The sequence below is a fragment of the Marmota marmota genome, unplaced genomic scaffold (genome assembly GCF_001458135.2).
Source record: "Marmota marmota marmota unplaced genomic scaffold, marMar, whole genome shotgun sequence".
Lineage (NCBI taxonomy): Eukaryota > Metazoa > Chordata > Mammalia > Rodentia > Sciuridae > Marmota > Marmota marmota.
In genome coordinates this window covers 7,659,379-7,677,714 of record NW_026000205.1, presented here as the reverse complement: position 1 = coordinate 7,677,714, position 18,336 = coordinate 7,659,379, and the positions used below count along the sequence as shown (strand labels likewise).

At 53.6% G+C, this 18,336-nt stretch overlaps 1 protein-coding gene across 2 annotated transcripts in view; it reads left to right on the top strand.

The window, feature by feature from the left end:
- Ltbp4 (latent transforming growth factor beta binding protein 4) overlaps positions 1 to 14,355 on the top strand; it is a 26,340-nt gene extending 11,985 nt beyond the window's left edge. For both annotated transcript variants that reach the window (XM_048790878.1, XM_048790879.1), the window contains exons 13-33: positions 11 to 142; positions 228 to 353; positions 1,081 to 1,206; positions 1,676 to 1,918; positions 2,384 to 2,509; positions 2,598 to 2,717; positions 3,201 to 3,329; positions 3,734 to 3,859; positions 4,250 to 4,372; positions 4,563 to 4,694; positions 5,673 to 5,804; positions 5,886 to 6,011; positions 7,257 to 7,403; positions 8,574 to 8,843; positions 9,132 to 9,203; positions 9,501 to 9,629; positions 9,825 to 9,971; positions 11,124 to 11,276; positions 12,024 to 12,404; positions 12,744 to 12,896; positions 13,964 to 14,355. In XM_048790878.1, coding sequence (XP_048646835.1) covers positions 11 to 142; positions 228 to 353; positions 1,081 to 1,206; positions 1,676 to 1,918; positions 2,384 to 2,509; positions 2,598 to 2,717; positions 3,201 to 3,329; positions 3,734 to 3,859; positions 4,250 to 4,372; positions 4,563 to 4,694; positions 5,673 to 5,804; positions 5,886 to 6,011; positions 7,257 to 7,403; positions 8,574 to 8,843; positions 9,132 to 9,203; positions 9,501 to 9,629; positions 9,825 to 9,971; positions 11,124 to 11,276; positions 12,024 to 12,404; positions 12,744 to 12,896; positions 13,964 to 14,118 — 3,248 coding nt within the window. In that variant the 3' untranslated portion in view covers positions 14,119 to 14,355. The remainder of the gene's footprint in view (positions 1 to 10; positions 143 to 227; positions 354 to 1,080; positions 1,207 to 1,675; positions 1,919 to 2,383; positions 2,510 to 2,597; positions 2,718 to 3,200; positions 3,330 to 3,733; positions 3,860 to 4,249; positions 4,373 to 4,562; positions 4,695 to 5,672; positions 5,805 to 5,885; positions 6,012 to 7,256; positions 7,404 to 8,573; positions 8,844 to 9,131; positions 9,204 to 9,500; positions 9,630 to 9,824; positions 9,972 to 11,123; positions 11,277 to 12,023; positions 12,405 to 12,743; positions 12,897 to 13,963) is intronic.
- The last annotated feature ends 3,981 nt before the right edge of the window (positions 14,356 to 18,336 follow it).

Sequence of the window (18,336 nt, the reverse complement as noted above, 5' to 3'; positions counted from 1 at the left end):
CCCCCCCCAGGTCCCTCCTCAATCGTGTGTCAGCGCAATCCCCAGATCTGTGGCCCAGGTCGCTGCATACCACGGCCCAGTGGTTACACTTGCGCGTGTGACTCGGGTTTCCGGCTCAGCCCCCAGGGCACCCGCTGCATCGGTAAGCTGGGCTGAAGGGCGGAGACTGGACCGGGAGGGCGCTCTACCCTGTCACCTCGTGACCAGTCCTCCCTCCGTGCCCTCAGACGTGGATGAATGTCGCCGCATACCCCCGCCTTGTGCTCCCGGGCGCTGCGAGAACACGCCAGGCAGTTTTCGCTGCGTGTGCGCCCCGGGCTTCCGAGCCATCCCGCGGGCTACCGAGTGCCTGGGTGAGAAATCCGTGCCGCCCAGCTCCAGGCCCCACCCAGCCTGGGTGTGGCTTCTGCTTTCGGTCCAGAACCGCCCCCTCCCTCCTTCGCCTCCCCACACCCGTCTAGTCCTTCTACTGCCCTGTCCTGCCGTGGCCCCAGCCCGCCTTGGATCAGCTCTCTCTTGGCGACACCACAGCCCTGCAGCCAATTTTCTCTTCCTTTCGAGGCCCAGTCGGGGTTCTACTGCCCAGCCCGGCTCCGCCCCCCGTTGGCTCCGCCCCTTTTCTATCTCCTGCGAGCTCCCGCCCTCAGGCCCCGCCTCTGTCCTACAACTGCTGCACCCAGTTCCCAGACCACGACCCCTGATTCCACCCTTGTCACACCAGAGCCTCATCCCCAAACTGCCGCTCCCTTCTCTTGCCCCGCTCCTGCCTTTCCTTTCTTTGTTGGGTCCCCAAAGCTGCTCTTCCCACCCTTACCTTTCCCAGGCTCCACCCTCCCCAAATTTGCCTCCTCTCACGGTCTTCTTTTCCGATTCTGTCCTGGAGGAGTCCGCAGAGCGTGCCCAGCCCTCCCGGCTCAATCACGGTCTTGGTTTGAAGCCCGCTCACCCCAAGCCCCGCCCGCCGCCCTTGCCCGCCCCTATTTTCCCAACTACCTACGCCTGTCCACACTCACCTTCCGCCACGCCTCGAGTCTCCGCGGACTGTCTGTCTCAGTCCCAGCTGCCCGGTTCTGCCCACAGACGTGGATGAGTGCCAGAGCGTGCCGCCGCCGTGTGACCGCGGGCGCTGCGAGAACACGCCAGGCAGCTTCCTCTGCGTGTGCCCCGCTGGGTACCAGGCAGCACCGCACGGAGCCAGCTGCCAGGGTGAGGAACTGAGGGGGTCAGAAGGAAAGGGGGCCCAAGGGGAAAGGTTTAGGGGCAGTAATGAAGATTGGGGAGACTGAGCAATGGGGCGAAGGGAGGCTGACTACAGGGAGATTGAGGCTGGGTTCTGAGAACCAGACGTGTGGCTTAGAGTGACCCAGGCATGGAAAAGGCCAAGTGATGAGAAACAGAAAGACTGAATCTGGAAGGTGGAGAAGCACAATAGGAGGGATGGAGAAGTCAGTAATTGGGAAGGGGAGCAGAGTTATGGAGGCTATAGAGGAGGCTAGAGAGGCAGAATTCTAGGAGCCAGTCAGCTAGCTTAATAGGGATTGATGGACAATGGAGAGGAGGAATGATGGAGGGTGTAAAGTCAGTGATGGAGGCCAGGTACACTGGGTGGATCGTGCGGCAGGAAGGGGACAGGGGACAAAGAAAAGCAGTGATGGGGTCCCCTTGCCCCACACAGATGTGGACGAATGCACGCAGAGCCCAGGCCTATGTGGCCGCGGCGTGTGTGAGAACCTGTCCGGCTCTTTCCGCTGTGTTTGCCCGGCTGGCTTCCGGGGTTCGGCGTGTGAAGAGGATGTGGATGAGTGTGCCCAGGAGCCGCCACCCTGTGGGCCAGGCCGCTGTGACAACACGGCTGGCTCCTTTCACTGTGCCTGCCCAGCTGGCTTCCGCTCCAGAGGGCCTGGGGCCCCCTGCCAAGGTGAGGTGCTAGGTCCAATCCTGCAGCACCGCTGCTTGCTGGGGGACTAGATAGTCATTGGGGGCGGGGGGAGGTCATAGAAACCAAGTGATATGCTCAGTGATGGAGGCTGGGGGCAGAAAGGTGGGATATTGAGAAGGCAGGAGAATATGACTCAAGTCTTCTCTTTCTTAAAATGAGAATGCTCCCCATCCCTCTTCCTTTTTGAAGGATATGCTTGTGCTTATGGGAACCCTGAAGAGGGGAAACTGAGGCAGGGAAGGCAACACAGAGGAGCTGGTGCCTTAGCTTCTGTATCAGCTGGAGAGACCATTAAATAGGGAAATAAGGAATGGCTTTGTCCTGAGAGGAGGGGGCAGTCTGGCAACATTCAGCAGGCTGGGTCAAGACAGGAATGTTGGGGTGGGTAGGGATGGCAGGGGATCCAGGCCCCTTTCCTCGCCTGACTGATCTCCCCTGCTCCAGATGTGGATGAGTGTGCCCGTAGCCCCTCGCCTTGTGCCTATGGCCGGTGTGAGAACACAGAGGGCAGCTTCCAGTGTGTCTGCCCCACAGGCTTCCAACCCAACGCTGCTGGCTCTGAGTGCGAGGGTGAGGCCGGGGAGGGAGGGAGGTATGGGGGTGGGTGAGGCTGGCGTGGGATTGTTCCTTCAAGACCACTTTCTCCCCTGTTCCTCAGATGTGAATGAATGTGAGAACCACCTGGCATGTCCTGGACAGGAGTGTGTGAACTCACCTGGCTCTTTCCAGTGCAGGGCCTGTCCTTCTGGCCACCATCTGCACCATGGCAGATGCACTGGTAAGATCAGGCCTTGACTGTGACCTGCAACCTGTATCATGACCCCCTGACCCAGATGGTGACCTATCTCAGAATCTCTTCCCTGGAACCTAGTTGGGTCATTATCCCTGACCCTGACTCCTGATTTGGGCAGAATCCTGGATTCTCACTGTAGCCTGTGATCCTAATGAATTTTCCAGTCATTCATTGACTCTGATCCATTATTCAGCAGAATCCCATAGATGGTCTTGATTTATGACCCATGTGCCATTTCAGAGTCCCTTTGCCTAACTCCAGGATACTGGCACAGGGAATTTCCAGACACCCAAACCCACAGGAATCAAATCCCAGTCCCCAGGGCTGACACCTGCCATGAAGTCCTCATCCTGTTTTCTACTCAAGGCACTTTCCATCACTTCCCCCAGACCCCTCTGCTCCAAGGGGATGTGTTCAGTGTGCCCCTAGACTGGACCCCTTCTGAACCCCCCTCCCCTGCTCCCACAGATGTGGACGAATGCAGTTCAGGCGCCCCCTGCGGTCTCCATGGTCACTGCAGTAACACCGAAGGCTCCTTCCGCTGCAGCTGCGCACCAGGGTACCGGGCGCCATCCGGTCTGCCCGGGCCCTGTGCAGGTGGGCAGGATGGGGACAACAGGAGAGCCTGTCAGTACTGAGATATGCCTACTGGGGACATAGAAGTTGCAGTAAAGGACTGTGGGATCTGGGCATGAGGAGTGCACTCGTGTAATCTCAGCGATTTGGGTGTCTGAGACAGGAGAATCCCAAGTTCAAGGTCAGCCTAAGCAATTTAGTGAGACCCTGTCTCAAAATAAAAAATAAAAAGGGATTGGGATGTGGCTCAATGGTAGAGCGCCCCAGGGTTCAATCCCCAGTACCAAATAAATAAACAAAAAAAGTGGGGCTGTGGGAAGAGTTTAGGCTTGGGTTGTGTGGGGTGCTGTTTGGGGGCGGAACCTAGTTCTGGAGGACCGGGTCAGGTGACCCCGCAGCCCAGCTGTATCTCGAGCATTCCTTAGATGTAAACGAGTGTCTGGAGGGCGACTTCTGCTTCCCCCACGGAGAGTGCCTCAACACCGATGGTTCCTTTGCCTGTACTTGTGCCCCCGGCTACCGGCCCGGACCCCGCGGAGCGTCTTGTCTCGGTCGGTACTCAGGCTGGTCCTGGACAAGGAGTGGGTGGCCTTCTAGCAGGAAAAGGCGGGACAGGGAGAAGAAGGTGGAATCCCGGGGTCTGAACTTTCTGTCCGAGTCTCCCTAAGTCACAGGGGCGGGGCTATGGGGAGTCTCAAGGTGGTGACGGGGAGGGGCGGGGCATGGGAAAGGGCGGAGTCTGTGAAGTTGGGCAGTGATTGGAAAGGACAGTCCTAAAACCCCAGGTTCGCGGCTTGCAGGGAAGGAGGGTGCTTGAGGCGGGTGGGGGAGGGCGTTAAAGGCTTGGAGCGTGGAGGGGCGGGGAAAGGGCGGTGGAGGGGTGAGGCCTGGGTGTAGGCAGAGGAGGAGTTGGGTCTGGGTTTTCTATGATTGATCCGCAGATGTGGATGAGTGCAGCGAGGAGGACCTTTGCCAGAGCGGCCTCTGTACCAACACCGACGGCTCCTTCGAGTGTGTCTGTCCTCCGGGACACCGGGCCGGCCCAGACCTCGCCTCCTGCCTTGGTGAGAGGCCGCGCCCCGACTTGATCCCTCCCCACCACTTATTTTTGCCATGCACCCTGGCCTCTTCCTCACCGCTTTTTCACTGCCCCTCTCTGCTCTCTGGCATTCTCCTTCCTGCTGCTTCCTTGACTCCCTTAACTTGCTTGCCTCCTTTGCTTCTCCCGTCTGACCTCCTTGCCTACCTCTTCAGATATTGATGAATGTCGTGAGCGGGGCCCCGCCCTGTGCGGGTCTCAGCGCTGTGAGAACTCCCCTGGCTCCTACCGCTGTGTCCGGGACTGCGATCCGGGCTATCACGCGGGACCCGAGGGCACCTGTGATGGTGAGACGAAACCCCCATCTCCATCCCCCAAGAGAGGCTCCTGGAATCCGCTCCCATGGGGACCGAGGAAGGACATCTTGCCCTATAAACTTGGAGAAAGGGGGCGCTGGGGTTGTGGCTTAGTGGTAGAGCGCTCGCCTAGCCTGCAGGAGGCACTGTTTTCAATCCTCAGCACCACATAAAAATAAAATAAAGATATTGTGTCCACCAAAATTTTAAAAATAAATAATAAAAAAAAACTTGGAGAAAGGGAAGGGGCCCCTAACCAAAGCACCCTTTACCCCATCTCCCCGTATCTCTGGGGCAGAAATAAGCTACCATTGTGTCCTTGTATTTTCTTATAGAGGCAGGGGATGGGGGAGATACTCCTATCCCCAACCAGGGCAAGCCAGAGCCACCTGTGCCCCCTCTGTAGTTTGAGCCTAGTCTATTTTTTAAGGAAATAACCCACAAAGATATCTCTTGCCAGAACTGTTGGGACCTGCCCCTTCCAGTGGACCTATGGATTAAAAGCCACTTTTCCTCCTAACATAAACAGGGACATGCCTTCTTCCCACCCTCTACCACTCCTCCGCTCCTACCTGTCCTTCCAAAGAGGCCCCGCCCTGGCTGTCATCCTTTGCTCATGTGAAATTCCCCCAAATTTCTTCAAGCACTAGGTTTTGCCCCTTTAAGCTCTGGCCCTTCCATCCATCCCTCTTGACTGTTCTTTCCCATTCCACAGACTTCTGCAGCCCTTGGAAACACATAGGCCCACACCTCCCCATCTCTCCTCTGCCTTCAGACCTACCCCTTGAGTACTCTTCTATTTTGCAGGTCTTCCCCCTAACTCTCCTCCACCCCTCATTCCTCTCTGGCTCCCATCCCCCCTTCAGACCCTGGCAGAGAACTGATGGGGGCAGGAGGAGCTGGGCTAATCACATATGTGTGTGTGTGTGTGTGTGTCTGAGTGTCTGATTCCTCCTTGCTTTCTTGCAGATGTGGATGAATGCCAAGAATATGGCCCTGCAATTTGTGGAGCTCAGCGCTGTGAGAACACCCCTGGATCGTACCGCTGCACACCAGCCTGTGACCCCGGCTATCAGCCCATGCCAGGGGGTGGATGCCAGGGTGGGTACCCACCAGATGTTGGCTGAGATGTGTGGAAGGGGTGGAAGGTTCAGAAATGGCCTAACTGTCTGGTGATTGCAGATGTGGATGAGTGCCGGAACCGGTCCTTCTGTGGTGCCCATGCTGTGTGCCAGAACCTGCCTGGATCCTTCCAGTGCCTCTGTGACCAGGGCTATGAGGGGGCGCGGGACGGGCGTCACTGCGTGGGTACGGGGCTCCAGGGTGTGGGCGAGAGCAAAGGGTAGGGAGCAGGTAGGTGGAGCAGGTCCTGCTCCTGTCTGTGTATCTGGAGAAACATGAACTTAGGGTTGTAGAATTTAGCTCTTGCAACAGAAGATCAGTTCCATATCAGTCAAAACTCTGCTAGTGGCAAGTGACAGAAGCCTTGTTCATTTGAGTTTTATTTTTTTCTGAGAACTTTTAAAAATACATCTTTTTCTAATATGTTATGAGGAAAATTACTAAACATAACAAATTGAAAGAACTGACAAATGTACACCTATATGCCTGTGATCTAGATTCTTTTTTTTTATCACTTTCTTTATAATTGCTTTCTCACACACCTATCCATGAAGCCATCTTAATTTTGGGGGGCAAATTTGAGTAAATTGTAAACTTGGCATGGTGGTGCACACCTGTAATTGCAGTGACTTAGGAGGCTGAGTCAGGAAGATCACAAGTTCAAGACCAATGGGCAACTTGGTGGGACCTCAGTCTCAAAATAAAACAAAAAAGGTCATCAATACATTTCCTCCTTGATTCTTCAGTCTTCACATCATGAACTAGAGCTATTCAATGTGCGTTTACACATATTTTCATTTGAGGTCCAATGTACATACAGAAATGTGCATGAATCTTAATCACATATTCCGTGGGTTTTAAAAAACAGGCTTTATTTCTTTTAAAAAAGAATTAAAATTGCAAAGTTCTGGGATATATTGGAGTATATCTGGGTATAACTGGATCTAAGACTATACCAAGACTATCTCTGTCTCTGTGTCCCTCTCTCAGCTCTGCTGTCCTCTATGGGGTTTATTTTTAGGCAGACTCTCTCTTCATAATGACCAGGGTGGCCCTAGCAAGTCTGGGCTAGCATCCTTAGTTGAACTGTGCTAGATCTAAAGGGGAAGGTTCCTTTTCAACATTTCCAGTGAAAGTCCCAAAACTGGGTTTAACTGGCCCAGTGTGGGTCTGAACCAGAGAAATGCAGTAATCTGGTTGATTCTGCCTCAGAGTAGAATTAGTCCTATTCAAAATAAATTAGTTGAAATTGGAGAAGCACAGAGTTCCCAAGGGAAAATCAGGATCTGTTACCAAAAGGAGGTACAGGATGGGATCTGGGCCATTAAAGAAAGTCATTATATTTATTTGAAAGCTCATACTTTCAAATTTTTTGAACCACAAAAGGTCATAACCATTGATTCTCTTTCCCTTGTTATTTCCTGCTCACAGATGTGAATGAGTGTGAAACACTACAGGGTGTCTGTGGAGCTGCCCTGTGTGAAAATGTTGAAGGTTCCTTCCTCTGTGTCTGTCCTACCAGCCCTGAGGAGTTTGACCCCATGACTGGACGCTGTGTTCCCCCACGGACTTCTGCTGGTGAGACTAACATGTCTATTTAACTGGTGGTAGCTGGTTGTACAGGAAAATTGTTGTACAGCTGCCACCAGTTAAATGCTACCTTGATGAACTAGATGAACTCTGTCACATTCCTTCACTCAACAATGTTCACAGGGCATACGCTGTGTTCAGGTCCTATTCTGGGAACTGAGGACAGCAATGACTGAGAAAGATAATTCTCTGTTCATAAGGGGCACACCATCCAATGGGGCAGAGAGAGATATCACCAGATAGTGATAACCCAGAGGCATCAGGACTGGGAGGAAGGAAGAAAGGCCAGCAGGAATACACTGGCTGTGATGGGGAAAGCCTAGGGACTTTTGGAGGAGGTGCCTGACCTGAAAAAGAGGAGGGAGGGCTTCTTGGAGGAGACAATGTCTGAACTGAGAGCAGGAGGATGAGTGGAAAGGAGCAGGTGTGAGAGGGCAGAGGACACAGCAAGAGGAAAGGCCTACAAAGGCAGGAAAGGACCTGGCATGCTGAAGGAGCAGCAGAAGCTCACATGGCATGAGGTAGAGAGCAAAGGAAGGCAGGGAGACAGGTGCCAGAACACACTGGCTCACCCAGGAGGTTGGACTTTGCCCCAGGGCATTGTGGCACCTGTTTTAAGCAGGAAAGGTGCATAACAGATTTTGAAACCTCCCTCTGACTACTCTGTGAAAGCCAAGAGGGGTGACACTGGAGGCTGGGACAGGGATCCAGAGAGAAGAGGACAGGGCTGGACCAAGGCAGGGGCCAGGGAAGGGGAGGGAGAGTGGGTGGGAGAGACACCCAAGAGGCTGTAGGGACAAGCCGTGGGGCTGCCTGGTGGGGCGACTACCCAGGAGGAAGCCTAGGTCTGGGGATGAAGACTGGGAGCCAGTTTGTTAGATGTGAAGACGGTGGGGCACCCAGGCCAGGGAAATGTCCTCCCCTACAGCAATGGGCGAGACACCTGGGGAATTGTAAGGCCGGGAGGCAAAAGATGTAGAAACACAGGTGAGAGTGGTAGAAAGAGAACGATAGGTGGTGAGAGGTGTGGAGTCTGAATCTGCCACTGATGGCTGGCACGCTCTGGGCCTCAGTTTCCCCACCTCTTACATCCGGGGCCTGGGGGTGGGGTGCTGGGACTCAGCCCATCCTAAGTGAAGCCCCTTGGTGGTTCCCCAGGTACATTTCCAGGTTCACAGCCCCAAGCACCTGCCAGCCCTAACCTGCCGCCGGCCAGGCCTCCCCCACCATCCCCACCTCGCAGACCCAGCACACCCAGGCAGGGTCCTGTGGGCAGTGGGCGCCGGGAGTGCTACTTTGACACAGCAGCCCCAGATGCATGTGACAACATTCTGGCACGGAACGTGACGTGGCAGGAGTGCTGCTGTACTGTGGGTGAGGGCTGGGGCAGCGGCTGCCGCATCCAGCAGTGCCCAAGCACCGAGACAGGTGGGTGGTAGGCTGGTGGGTGGACACAGGGCGGAAGGTTTGAGTGGGAATAGGGGGGCATGAGAGTAGGAAGGTGGGCACATTTGGACGTGTCATTGAGTACTGATACTGCCAGGGTAAGGAATGAACCACCAGCTACCAGGTGGTTGTGGGTGGGCATGAAGCTGAGAAATGGTCACTAACAGGCAGAGGCCTGAACATACAGGCAGAGGGTAAAGGTAAGCACGGGCGCCCCAGGGCAGGGGCTGGGAATCTGAGGTCCTAGCTCAGCCTTTTCTCTGTTTGCAGCTGAATACCAGTCATTGTGCCCCCACGGCAGGGGCTACCTGGCACCCAGTGGAGACCTGAGTCTACGGAGAGGTGAGGCCATACTTCATCCCCCACCCCCTATCAGACCCCAGATCTGTCCCACCCTGTCTGTGTCTCTTCCTGTTTCTCTCTGTCTTTGGCCTTGTTTCTCTGTATCCATCTCCAACCCCATGCCCATCCCCACTCCCTCCCTTCTCCAGCTCCCCCTGTCTTTACTTCTGGGTTTCTACTGCCCTCTCCTCTGCCTTGGTTTGTCTTTCCTGGTCATACGCCCGCTGTCACACACTCCCCTCACCCAGCTGATCCCTCACCCGGGCCTTCCCCCATCTCTCCTCACCCTTCCTGCAGATGTGGACGAATGCCAGCTCTTCCGAGACCAAGTATGCAAGAGCGGAGTCTGCGTGAACACAGCCCCAGGCTACTCGTGTTACTGCAGCAACGGATACTACTACCACGCTCAGAGGCTGGAGTGCGTTGGTATGAGCCCCACCTCTACCATCTTCCTCCCTCTCCCCAACCCCTGGCCAAGCCAGCCCCATCACAGCGGGAAGTCCTTCCTGGAGTCTAGACTCCTTCTATCACAGTGTCAGTGCATGGGGAGAAAGAGAAATTGAACCGGGATGGGTGGGTGGAGAAGGCCGCCTCTTAACCACTCCCTCTATGGCTCCCTAGATAATGACGAATGCGCCGACGAGGAGCCAGCTTGTGAAGGAGGCCGCTGTGTCAACACGGTGGGCTCTTATCACTGCACATGCGAGCCCCCACTTGTGCTGGACGGCTCGCGGCGCCGCTGCGTCTCCAACGAAAGCCAGAGCCTGGGTAATTCCGCCCCGGTCGCCCCCACGTGTTCCAGCCCCCTGGCTCCGCCCCCGCCCGGGGGCCAATCTCCTTTGGTTCCACCCCACGGGCCACGCCTTCGTCGGGTCACGCCCCTCGCGCTCCTGGAGAAGGCCACGCCCCCTCGGCCCTGCAGGCTGTCTTTGTGTGGATCTCAGAGGCGAGCTTGCCTGGTGGTTGAAGTTTTTAGAGGCAGTCTGCCACTTACTGGCACGTTGCATATCTCCTCTTGGACCTAGTTTCCCGCTTGCGTGTTGGGTGACTAGCTCTTACCTTACAGTGTAGAATTTTATTTTATTTGTAATGATAGAAGGGAGCCTAGCCTTACTGAGTGCTAAATGATTGCTACCCGTTAGTATTTTTCTGTGTGTCTGTCTCTCCAATTCTCTCTGCGTTTCTATCTTTTGGATTTGAAACTTTTTTTTTTTAATATAGTGCTGGGAATTGAACCCAGGGCCTTGTGCATGCGAGGCGAGCACACTACCAACTGAGCTATATCCCCAGCTATCTTTTGGATTTTATATGCATATCTGACACTCTCTCAATCTGTCTTTGTTTCCAGATCCCTCTTTCTCTTGGTCTCTCTAACTCACTTGGTCTTTTCTTTCTCCCTTTTGGTCTCTGTGCACTTTCCTCCCTCTCTTTGTAGACCTCTGTCAATCTTTCTTGAGTTTCTCTCGGATAGGCTCTCTGTGTCTCCCCATCTCTGTTTTTGCCCTCTGGCCCAAAGTCTCTTCTCTCATTTTCAAGTGAAACCTGAAAATTCAAACAATTCCTGTGTTGCTACAACATCCCCCTCACCATGAGACTTCAAACAATGCCCAGAGAAGGAAAGCAAGGGCCCCAAGTTCATAAAGCTCTCTAGAGGCTGGAATTGGGTAGCACCTCTCAGATCCCATCTCCCAGGCCTCTTCTTCTGTCCTCTCCTCCTACACAACAATCTCCTGCCAAAATAAGTCCTGTCCTTAATGCAGAACCCTGGACCTACCTCAAAGGGCTTCTGAGAGTCACATCACAGCTGAGAAGAATCTGTTGATAGGCAGAAGGTGGCTGGGCTCCAGCAGGGGAGGGGGCTCAGCACTTGGGAGGATGCAAGTGCCTTTCCACCCTGATACATCCTGTCACCAACTGCAGATGACAATCTGGGAGTGTGCTGGCAGGAAGTGGGGCCTGACCTCGTTTGTAGTCGCCCACGGCTGGACCGGCAGGCCACCTACACAGAGTGCTGTTGTCTCTATGGAGAAGCCTGGGGCATGGACTGTGCCCTCTGCCCTGCCCAGGACTCAGGTACTGCCACTGGCCTAGGCTGCACTCCGGACCCTGCCCCTTAGGTTTCTAATCCAGGCCTTTGGACTTCCCAGTCTTGGAACCACAGATCCCCCCAGTTGGCACCTTAACCCCCTTATCACAGTCCATGCCCAAATCTTAGTTCCCAAATAAAATCCCAAAGATTTCCAGTGACACAAACCCTAAGGCCAGATTCAGCAGATCCCAGAGTTCCAGCACCATAGGTCTGATCTCTTGTACCCTCAACTCCTGGTCTCTAAAACCCCAAGGCACAACCTTTGAGATGCCCTCTCCCTAATCCTGGACCCTAGACTTCATACACCAGTTGCACAGACCCCCCAACCCTGGCCCACAGACTGCTAGGTCTTCAGATTTCCAGGTCCTGGTGGCTGAGACCCTCCCATACATCCTGGCCTAATCCACAAAACACCTTTATCTCATTGCTCCCGGTCCCTAGTTCTAACTCCCATGGACCCCCTAAACTCTAATTCTTAGCTGTAGTATTCAGTACTTGATCCCAGTATCTCTGAATTACAACCTCAGCCTCCAGACTCTCAATCCTGACACCAGAAACCCCTAATCCTACTCCTCCAATCCAGCACCCTCCTTTCAAGTGCTTCCCACCCAGGCCTCAGCCCAGGGTCCTTCGGATCCTCTGGGCTTCTCTTCCCAGGGTCGGGGCTGGGGGTGGAGGGGTGGGTGCAGATGCACACAGAGCTGATTGTGTGGCTTTGCTTCTGTTCACAGATGACTTTGAGGCCCTGTGCAATGTGCTGCGTCCCCCTGCATATGGCCGCCCTCGGCCAGGTGGCTTTGGGCTGCCCTATGAGTATGGCCCAGACATAGGCCCCCCTTACCAGGGCCTCCCCTACGGGCCTGAGTTGTACCCACCACCCGTGCTACCCTATGACCCCTACCCACCACCCCCTGGACCCTTTGCCCGCCGGGAAGCCCCTTACGGGGCACCACCCTTCGACATGCCGGACTTTGAGGATGATGGTGGCCCCTATGGTGAATCTGAGGCTCCTGCACCACCCAGCCGGGGCATGGGCTGGCCCTATCGGTCCCGTGACACCCGCGGCTCCTTCCCAGAGCCTGAGGAGTCCTCTGAAGGTCGAGGCTACACAGGTGAGCGCTGTGGGCCAGTGATGAGGAGTGGGGCCAACAGAGGCGAGAGAGACGGGAGGGAGGGAGAAGCTGAAAAAGAGAGAGAAGGGGCAGAGATGGGAGCGATAAAGAGGACCAGAGAAAGACCCCTAGACCAACCGAGGGAAGGGGACGGAAAAGCTAGGAGGGCCAAATGAGGTAGTGCTCATGGCGCCCAGCGCCCCTGAGCTCTGGAGCAGGAGGGACAGTTTAGAATGAGACCCACGGAGGAGCCAGAGGCACCAACACTGGGACATTCGGGTAGAGTGGGTGGGTGGGGGAATGAGGAGACCAAAGCCCCGTTTCCTGGGCTCTCCACAGACGCCCTGGCTGAGCCCTATGAGGGGCTGGAGGCCGAGGAGTGTGGGATCCTGGATGGCTGTGCCCACGGCCGCTGCGTGCGCGTTCCTGAAGGCTTCACCTGCGACTGCTTCGATGGCTACCGCCTGGACATAACCCGCATGGCCTGTGTCGGTGAGGGGTGGTGGGGAGAGGCAGGGCTCGCCCAGAGAGGGTGGGGACTCTGGTGGAGGTAGGTGGCCAAGAATACCTGAGAAAAACCAGCTCCAAGGGGGTGATTCTTAATTAGGGGTGAGTCAGGGTTGGAGGAAGACAGGGCTTGACCACAGGGCGGGTGGGGCTGGGCCTAGAAGCAGAACGAGGAGTAGAGGCCTGTAGATGTGATTTCTAAGGACCGCCAATGGTACCTTGGACGATTTGCCTGGCCTCTTTGGAAAGCCTCCGTTTTTCCATCTGTAAAGTGGGAATATTAATCATGTCTGTCAAGTCAAGGGTAAAGCCAAGTGATGACAATCTGGAACTCTAGGGGAATCTGACAGACCTCAGGCTCAGTCCAGCAACTTGCTTTGTGACCCTTGAGAGGTCACTGTCCCTTGCTTAGCTTTTCTCATCTGGAAAATGGGTATAGTCAAAGAACCCAGTTCACAGAAGAGTTGTGAACATCATCAACACTTTCCTAATAACTGAGACCTATGTGTAAACTGAGGCTCAGAGAAGAGAATTGAGTCCCCTGAGGTCTCACAGCCAAGAAATAGCAGGGGGCTGGGCGTCCAGAGACTGGGAGACCTGGCCTGAGAACCTGCCTGGTGTAGGCTTGCTGTGAGACACTGGGCAAAGGGATTTCCCACACTGGGCCTTGGTTTATGCATACGGGTCAAACAGGATCACAGGAGCTTCCTCATAGGGGTATTAGGAAGATAAGGTTAATACAGGTGACGTGTTTACAATAATATCTGGTATAAGGTAAGTGTTCACTGTTGTTGATATTATCAGTATTATTTTCCTAGCAAAAATCTAGTGGTGTAGCTCCCATACCCATCTTGGAAAGCTCAAATTGAGGCATAGAGCAGTTAAGCTACCTGTCAACGTTCACACAGCCAGCACAGTGGTCGGATTTAAGTCCAAACCAGACAGGCTCAACATCCCACATCCATACTTCTGCCCCACTGAGTCTCAGGGACCAGGGAGGCCAGATGCGGGGTCCTCAGCCTTGAGCAGCACTCCTTCAACCCCCTCCCCAGACATCAACGAGTGCGATGAGGCAGAGGCAGCCTCCCCACTCTGTGTCAACGCGCGCTGTGTCAACACCGATGGCTCCTTTCGCTGTATTTGCCGCCCGGGATTTGCACCCACACACCAGCCACACCACTGTGCGCCTGCGCGGCCCCGCGCCTGAATCCTACCCACGCCTGCACTTCGGAAGGTGCCCGGCACACCTGCAGCCTGTTAGTGCGCATGCGCACTGGGATTGAGCTAATGGACACAGGATTAATAGACTCTAGGAGCAAGGTCTTCACTCTTCCCACCACCCCCAGCCCCTCTTGCCCGAGCCCTGGGCCTGGTCTCTTCCTAGGTTCCCTTCACATTTCCTTTCTGTTTTATAAAATGTTCAATTAAAAACGCCTATTTTGTACCTTTGCCTCTGCCTTTCTTTTTCTCAAAATCTGGCTCCAGAGTTTGCTCTTTAGTCACTAAATTACACACACACACTGATGACATGTCTGACTCAATTTCCGTGACTCTGAATCTACAATTTGATGTATGTGGTGCTGGAGATTGAACGCAGGGCCTCACACATGCCAGCGAGCATTCTGCCAACTCAGCTACACCCCCTGCCCTCGGTCTTCTCCCCCACCCCTCTCTCTCCTACCGGGCTGACCCAAGGGCACTGAACCACTCAGCCACATCCCCAGCCCTTGTTTATTTGGAGACAGGGTCTTGCTAAGTTGCTGAGGCTGGCTTTGAACTTACAGTCCGCCTGCCTCAACCTCCTGAGTGGCCACTACCTTCCATCAGAGCCTCTGTCTCTTTAACTGTCCAGGTCCTTGCCTCTCTCCCAGCTATATTTCTCCCTGTCTTTTTGCCTCATTTTCTCTGCCCAACTCTCTGACTTTACATCTCTCCCTGTCTATCATTCTCTTTCTTTGTTTCTCTCTAATATCCAGAAAGATCTCGCCTCGGGGTTTTTAATGCCTCCTCCTGGCCCTGTTGGTAAACCCCCTGGCGCCTCTTCCATGTCTGGAACCTGAGGCAGGGAGAGAAGGGAGCAGCCTCACATCCTGCTTTCTCAATTGGATGAGGGCCCAGAGTTCCTCTGCTCCCCAAGGACATCTTAAGCCATTCTGGGACAAGTGGGGTACAGAGAGGGACAGGAGTCCCAGGAGAGGTGAACCTGACCCTCCAGCTGGGAGCTGGCTGTGGACAGATGAGGGAGCAGCAGTCCTGGCCTGTGGCCCCTGCTAGGACACGTGGAGGCGGGAAGGAGCTGTGTGTGATGGTCAAGTCCCGGCAGTCCTTGTCCCCTGCCTACTTCTTGTCCATGTGGCGACTCCTTCCTCTCTGAAAAAAAACAACAGCTTGATCTCAAAAAAGCTCAGGGCAGGGATGCGGGGTGTGGGGTAGGGGAGTGCAGGGGCCCCTGACACGGGTCAGGCTGAACCCAAGAGTTCACCCACCTATGATGCCTCTTTCCCCAAGGTTTCAAACTCAGTTGCCTGAGGGTCCTCACAAGTGATGTGACCAAGCTGGATGGGAAAATCAAAGTATAATGAAGGACATTCCGCCTAGGGATGGGGGTGGAGCAGAAAGGGAAATCTCATTTTAAAAATAATAATGTATTTTTTACAACAATCTGGCCTGTGAGGCACCAGTTTTAATGCTAGGGGTATAACTCAGTTTGCATAAGTGGAAAGGGGGCTCCTTCTGAACCCCACCCCCTGCCTACCTCCCAAGCTTTGGGGAAGAGTTGAATTTCTGAGAGACCCCAGTGACTACAAAGCGCTACTCTCCAGGATGGTTGGCGATGACTAAATGAATGGTTATATATGTTAAGTGCCTAGAATGTCACCCAGCACAGAAGGGCTCAGTCACTGTTGTAATCCTGGGTGGGCCTCCAGGAAGGGCTGAGTTCTGCTGCTGGTCAGATGGTGAGGGCAGATGGCTAGGTCTTGTTCTTTACCAATTATCCCTCCCAGGGTGGAGGAGGAGGCCAGACTCTATCTCCTCCAACAGAACAGTGAGAAACACCAAGCACAGGGACAGAGGTGGGAGGGGTGTCAGGACACAAGAGCTCAAGGCTCCACAAAGTGGGGTACACAAGCTGGTACTAAAAATCATGGAATTCTACACGTCAAATGAGTGAGTTGTGCCGTGTGTGAATTATAACTCAATAAAAATGGGGAAAGAAAAAAAAAAAAACACTCTACAAAGGGGGCCAGGAAGTGACTGCAGCTGACAGGGGGAAGCCAACCCAAACACTAACCCTCACTCATTCATTCAACAAATATTTTCCATAATACTTGCTTTGTGAGTGTTGGGAACATAAACAAACTCTAACCCAACCCTAGGGGGTGGGAGCTAGGGAGGGTTCCTGGAGGGGCTGTCTGGGCTGAGACCTAAGCAAGGTTGGGAAATGAGCCAGATGAAGGGGTGGGGGATGGTGTTCCAGTGGTGTGACCAGAGTCAACAGAGACCTGGAGGTAAGAAAGGCAAATAAATGCCTCTTGTTGGGTGCCTCAGTCCTGGGTTGGACAATGCTGGTAAGTGACATCTGGGGTGTCTAAGCCATCCCTGGCCACTGCTTTTATGGAGCTCCAGTTGGGGACGCAGCCACATGGCCACATATAACCTGTGCTGTGAAGGCAGAGGCTCAGGTAGAGAGGTCAGGGCTGTGTGGGGAAGGTCAGAGGCAACTGGTGCTGGGAGGAGGTAGCTGATCTCCTCTGACCCATTTCTTCAGTCTGGGGCCCTTGATTCCTTTGGGAATCCATGGAAACCTCTGGACATTCACGGAAGAAAATCTCAAATGAATGTTGTAGGTAATTTCCAAATATTCCCATTCCCTCCCTGGGAAACTCCCGTGGCCATCCTATTTCTCTCACAACTTGTTGTATGGATGCCCCAGGAACCAGACCGGTGACCAACGGTGCTAGAAAATTTTTGAGCTCTCATTTCAGCCTCCTGGGGATGGATGCAGAGGTGGGAGCCCACTGCTGAGCCACACATCCCTCACACCCCTCGCTGGGCCTGGAGGTGGTGCCAAGGTTCTAGTTTTTCTCCTGCCTACGTCCCCCACATTAATCTCCAGCCCTGGCCCTGAGGCTTTTGGCACTGGCCGGGATCGACGCGTACTCCTCTGGAATGTCCAAAGGGAACTGGTCCAGCCGGTCACTGCGGCCGCGGGACGAGCTCCACAGCGCCCCCTGATGGTCGCAACACGCTGTGGCATTCCAAGACGGCAGCGGCCCCTACTGGCCGATGCTCATACAGCCATCAGCGAGCGCTAAGCTGGACGACCCTTTGGTCTACAGAATGGGGTCCTTCTCGTGGTCGTGGTCATCGTCACCAACATCTTTAATAACGAATACATAAAAACACTTTCTACGTGTCAGGCACTATGCTGCTTTAAAATATCATCTCATTAGGGGCTGGGGTTGTGGCTCAGTGGTAGAGCGCTTGCCTAGCATGTGGGAGGCGCTGGGTTCCATTCTCAGCACCACATACAAACAAATAAAATAAAGGTCCATCAACAACTAAAAGATATTTTTTATTTTTTATTATTATTATTAGTTGTTCAAAACATTACAAAACTCTTGACATATCATATTTCATACATTTGATTCAAGCAGATTATGAACTCCCATTTTTACCCCGTATACAGATTGCAGATTCACAGCGGTTCCACATCCACTTTTTTACATACTGCCTTACTAGTGTCTGTTGTATTCTGCTGCCTTTCCTATCCTCTACTATCCCCCCTCCCCTCCCCTCCCCTCTCCTCCCATCTTCTCTCTCTACCCCATCTACTGTAATTCATTTCTCTCTCTTGTTTTTTTCCCCTTTCCCCTCACTTCCTCTTATATGTAATTTCGTATAACAATGAGGGTCTCCTTCCTTTACCATACAATTTCCTTTCTCTCTCTCTTTCCCTCCCCCATCTCGACCCTGTTTAATGGTGATCTTCTTCTCATGCTCTTCCTCCCTATTCTGTTCTTAGTTGCTCTCCTTATATCAAAGATGACATTTGGCATTTGTTTTTTAGGGATNATCCATTCATCAATTGAAGGGCATCTAGGTTGGTTCCACAGTCTAGCTATTGTGAATTGTGCTGCTATGAACATCGATGTAGCAGTATCCCTATAGTACGCTCTTTTAAGGTCTTCAGGGAATAGTCCGAGAAGGGCAATAGCTGGGTCAAATGGTGGTTCCATTCCCAGCTTTCCCAAAAAGATATTTTTTAAAAAAAATCATCTCATTTAGGACTGGGGTTGTGGCTCAGCGGTAGAGCACTTGCCTGGCATGTGCAAGGCCCAGGGTTCAATCCTCAGCATCATATAAAAATAAATAAATGAAATAAAGATATTGTGTCAAATTAAAAGATAAACATTTAAAAAAA